Source organism: Theobroma cacao, chromosome 5 (assembly GCF_000208745.1).
Source record: "Theobroma cacao cultivar B97-61/B2 chromosome 5, Criollo_cocoa_genome_V2, whole genome shotgun sequence".
NCBI lineage: Eukaryota > Viridiplantae > Streptophyta > Magnoliopsida > Malvales > Malvaceae > Theobroma > Theobroma cacao.
The window spans coordinates 6,654,451-6,659,885 of NC_030854.1; the positions used below are offsets into that span (position 1 = coordinate 6,654,451).

The window sequence follows — 5,435 nt, forward strand, 5'->3', positions numbered from 1 at the left end:
TATCATGTGTTTTTTTTAAATTTAAAAATTTATTTTGTTCTTTTTATCAATTTTTTTAATGTTATAGAATTAATGAATTTGGAATTATTAATTTATAATTTATGATTCAATAAAGTTTTCAAAAATGTAAAAAAAATAAGCAAAAGAAAACATAATTAAACTTTTAAATATTATAAACTTCACCTATGAATATATTTGCTTTTATTAATGTATATTTTTTATAAAAGATTAATAAAATTTATAAAAAGTTTAAAATATTTTAAGAAAATAATTAAAAAATAACTATTACCAACGGAATTTTCCAACGAAATGTTCTGTTGGAAAATTTCCGTTGGTAATACATTTTTCCTATGGAAATTTCCGTTGAAAAATTTAGCGGGCTTTCAAATTTTTTGGGTTCTTCAAATTTCCAAAGGATTTCCAACGGAAAAGTTTCCGTTGAAAATTTTGGTGGGAGAAATTTTTTTTTGGCGCTAACCAAGTTTCCAACGGATTTTCAACGAAAATATTTCGTCGAAAATTCGTCGAAAAAAATAACGATAAATTTTTATTAATATCTGTTGAAAATCCGTTGAAAATTTTCAACGGAATTTTCCAACGAAATTTTTTTCATCGTAAAAAATATGTTTTTTTTAGTAATACCTCACAGAGATTGGTATGGATCATGACACCCAATCTCACTTTAGTACACTTCAATGTGAGATATCTTCCTTTGGCTCTGCTCTGGGAGTTTCTTTTCCATGTAGGGTTTATGGCTCTACCTGCTAGGAGCATACGAAGTGGGATTCACATGGTTCCGCACCGATACAGTGACATAGGGGATGTAAAACCCAATGAACTTGTTACCTTATTTAAAGTCAGAAGTATATATGATTAATTGAGTACTCTTATAAGTTGCAAAAAAGAAAAAAGTATATATTTTCTTAAAATTTGATCTAACGTTTTTATCTCTTTTTAAGATGATGAATTAATCCAAGATTATAATGCTTTTCCCCTCGAACTTCCTTACATATTTCTCCTGGTGAATAGATTGTCGACACAAAGCAAGCAAATTAGAGAAAGCTTGACACCAGCCAGCCTATATTGTCCATGCTGCCTCCTTCAAAAGACTGGACCAAATACATACTCCACGGACCCGAAAGATCTATGCATAGTTGATAGTTACTACCATAAGAAACCAACTTTTCTTTCGCCATCTTTCAGTAATACTGGTAAAGCTGACTTTGCTAACACGTCTACCCTTCTATCCAACCCCTTTTTTTTTTCCTATAAATATAAAATTGACAATGAAGTTCATCCAATTAAAAATTTCTTTCTTCCGTCTACCCTTTGCATTGGCTTTTTCGTTTTTCTTCTTTCTTGTGGAAGAAAAATCAGAGTGATTAAAAATTGGTAGGGAGCTAAAGTTCAAAAAGGGGAAAAATCAATTCGAAAATAGCATCCTTATCTAACATATACTAAGCTAATCTCCGTTTTGCATAATAATTCAAGTTACATACAAATGACCCAAAGGCAAATTAGCTAAGCAACTTTAATAGTATACATTCCATGTCAGAAATTGCCCTAAACCTTCAAGAGCTGCAATTTATTCAGAAAAACAATAGCAATCCAGTCCAACTCAACTGGAGACCATCGAGCATGATTGATCTCAGCCGCTGATCCATACCACATTTCTGGTTCCATGTCTCCTCCATTTTCTGATCGAAGATTTGAGCCCACCGCCTCCCATATTAGAGCCCTTGAATCATCCCCAGCAGAACACAGCTGCTTCCCAATGAATGGAGCCCATGAAATGGCATTGACGCTCCCCTTATGCTTACATAATTCCACCAAAGGTATAGTTGGAAACCGGATGTCAACTATTACAATTTTATTACTGTCCATTCCTACTGTGGCCATGAACCTGGGGTCAGCTTTGTTCCATTCTAGCCTCAACAAGGGAGTTTCCGGAACAGGATTTTCATAAATTATTGTTGATCTCTCTTTGTCCCTTAAGTCAAAAACCCTTATCGAACCATCTCCGGACACTGAAGCAAACACATTGAACCCACCCCAAGAAATATCGAACACTTCCTTGTCATGCGCTACTAATTGGGTGTCTACAGTTTCTCTCTCTATGTTCCAAATGGTGCACGTAGTGTCAACACTAGAGGTAGCCACGCGTCGCGTGTCAAAGTCAGCCCAATCGAAAGAAGTTATGGCAGAATTAAATTCGCTACTCTTATTACCGTTGAACAAGGCCTTGAGCTCGATGTGGTCATCATGGATTTCCCACAGACGGAGATAATCACCGGATGTGGCAATCATGTCAGGATTTGAGGTATTCTCGGAGGGGAAGAACAATAGATTTGTGGGAGCATAAGGGTGGTCGAATATTAGGCGGCTGTCAGTGGTGAAATCGGATGTGTCAAGGTTGAACTGAACAAGTTCGACCTTGTTGCTGTAGTCTTCAAGAAAACTGCCAATGGCTAGGCGTGATCTTTTGTCATTGCGGACGGACCAAGCCAGGGAGTAAATTGGCCACTGACCTATGTAGGTATAGACGCCTGCTTTCTTCTCTGAGGGGCTTTGCATAGTTTGATGGTAGGGATATAACAAAGAAATCAGACTTTGAATCACTGCAGTACACAACAGAAAATTCACATTTTAAATAAATATTAATTGTATGGTTGATCATGTTTTTTGGCCCAAATCTGTCCCAAAATAGTGAAACTTTATATGTAAAGTAATGTTTTATTGGTTCCACCTTGTTTGAATATCTTGACTGCTTTTTCAAAATAAGGGGGTAAGTATATTGACTTCGTTATTTTATTAAACCCCTATTTGGCTCTATATGATCATTGATTGTTCCAAATTGAAGAATCAGAACATCTTAAAACTTTAGGTCAAAAATATCCACGCCTTATTAAAATTTGATAATAAAATGAGTTATAACTTATTCACAGTATTAAGAAATACATCAAAATATAAATATTTCTTTCATTGATAAAGAGAATCGACATCATGAACGCTATTAGAAATTAAAGTAGTACCAAATATTACTATCAGCTAGTCAAAACCCCATCAACAGGGGGGAAAATGAACAATCATTTGGGAAAATAAAAATAAAAATCCCTACGGCCATACGAGTCTTAAATTGCTGACTAAGTTTATGTTGTTAGATGTTTTATATATCCAAATACAAGTGCGTTCAAAAAATATTTTAAGGTAAAGAATTTGAGAAAAATGTTTCTTTAAATACAATTTGATTTAAAGGAATGAATAACTGCGCATGTTATGTGAGACTTTGTCTTCTTTCTTGAAAAAGGAAGTTTAATAAAAAGGAAGGTATAGCGACTCCAAGCATGCCAGCAAACAAGATATAATGAAGTCCAGCAGTAGCAAACTAAAAAGATAGAAGAAGCCATGTTCAGAGATTTTATATCATAGGCTATCCATGGAAAAATAATAATGAGATATGATTCAAGATACCGGCCCCTACCATAAAAAATTTGTTGAAGAAAAAAATCAAAATTCTTGAAACCCTCCAAGCTAGACGAAGCAATCTGAGTTCTGCAAAGACTCGGGCTAGAAGAATTATTTAGCAACATTACATTTTACAAGTAGAAAACTTTGATTTTTATCGATTGGTGAAGTTTACTTTGCCCAACTCGTTTTTGTATGTCGATAAAAGCTTTTAATACGTTTATCCTATTGAAATTCAATATTTGTCCTCACATTTGACTTATAAAAATTTTTTGCATTGGATTTTCCATCTAAAATAGATTACTTTTAAAAAAATTTGTCGGTCTTGAGAGCATGGTAAAAAGTATAAGCTTTATAGCGAATTAGTACGTAAAATTGAGTTTCTACCTGTTCAAATAATTTCGCACCTACCCTTCCGAGATAAACCCAGCAAATGAAAAACAATTTGACGAAATGAGGCTTAAATAAGGTGAAGAGAAAAAAAAAAAAAAAACAAAAACAACAAGATAAGAAGAAAATGAAAACTTTGCTTCCTTTCCTTGGCCCTTTGAAAAGATTTTACAAGTAAAGAAACACTTGTGTAATGCTGCTCCAAAGGCCCTATATATGAAAGAAAGCCAGATGCATTCTCTAACAAATTTTCGACTGAGACAGACAAATTAAGAGAGAAATAGACTTACGCTGCTAAAAGGCACTTGGGAATTGGGATATCTTCCTTGATATTCTTTTTCTCCAAGAGTAAAAAACTGTAAACGCATGTTTACTCCGGCAGATATGACTTCAGAGCTTGCTGTATTTAGCACTACTGAAGGTTTAAAACTTTAAAGGAAGCTATAGCTCCCTTTAAATGGGAGCGAAATTCAAACGAAAGAAGGGAAGGTACAGCTAATGGTCAAACTTTCACGAGCAAACCACTTGGATATTGGTGGGTTCTTGGTTTGCGTCAGAGGGTTGCACGTGCTTGTTTCGCCATCCCAAGGGCTCTATTTCGTTTCTTTGCGTATGCCAGAAATATTTGATTAAGCTTCCCATTGACTTTGGATGAAGACATCCAAGGTCTTACTGTTAACGGAATGGCTACTCCCTAGCGTTTCAATAGATGAATTCACACGGAAGATAAGTCTCTTCTTTGCTATTTAATTGTGTAATAACTAATAACCAAACTAGGTAGATACATCAACAATTTGGTTTCCAAGTGAAAGAAAGGAGTTAGGTACTTGAAGTGAATGAGAGGTGGGTTATGGGAAAAATCTCAAGTGGTCAAGTTCAAAGTCTTTCAATGCGTACTTTGTGCTACATACTATGTATATATGAGATCAACTAATTTATCCCAAAAAAAATGAAAACATAAGTCTCTCTCTTTCTTTTTAAATCTAGTACTTATGGTATTGAACATTGGGGTAATAACTTTCCTCTTTGCTCAACCTCTAACTCCTTGCTAAAATTCAATTTGAAGTGATTGCACTCTTAATTTAGCAGAGTTGCTATATATGATGCTGTATCATTGTTTATTTCAGGACAGGGACAAGTTAGCAAGAGATGTTATCATGATTGGAAGTGACTCAAGGTAGCAATTTCTTGGATTATAAATCCCTTGGAAATACTCATATATATAGTTTCATGAACTCGCAACGCTAGCTCTTTTCCATTGAAGTCTCATTGTTCACATCAATAGAGAAATCAATTATATGAATCTTGCTAAATAAAGAGGTACCATTAGAGATATGGATTTTAATTATTGCGTGGTTTCATTCTTTTGATTTTTTTTTTTGTGCTAAACCATGAACTATTTCATTGATTCAATGATTCAATGGGGTTACATAAGTTTGTTGCCTTACATAGGAAAAACAGAGTTGGACCCATTTAAACCACCCACCCTATACAACCGCTGCATGAACCCTCTCTTACAAAATGAAAGCAAACTTGATAACTCTATTTTATAGCATTATTTTGTCACAGTTTAAGTGTTA

The 5,435-nt window shown here is 34.4% G+C and overlaps 1 protein-coding gene across 1 annotated transcript; it reads right to left on the reverse strand.

Annotated features, from left to right (window-relative positions):
- Positions 1,402-4,289, reverse strand: LOC18598302 (WD repeat-containing protein LWD1). Its single transcript, XM_007027775.2, has 2 exons — positions 4,146-4,289; positions 1,402-2,618 (listed from the first exon to the last, which is right to left on the reverse strand). Exon 2 carries the CDS (start codon positions 2,572-2,574, stop codon positions 1,564-1,566), a length of 1,011 nt encoding a protein of 336 aa, XP_007027837.1. The 5' UTR covers positions 2,575-2,618; positions 4,146-4,289; the 3' UTR covers positions 1,402-1,563.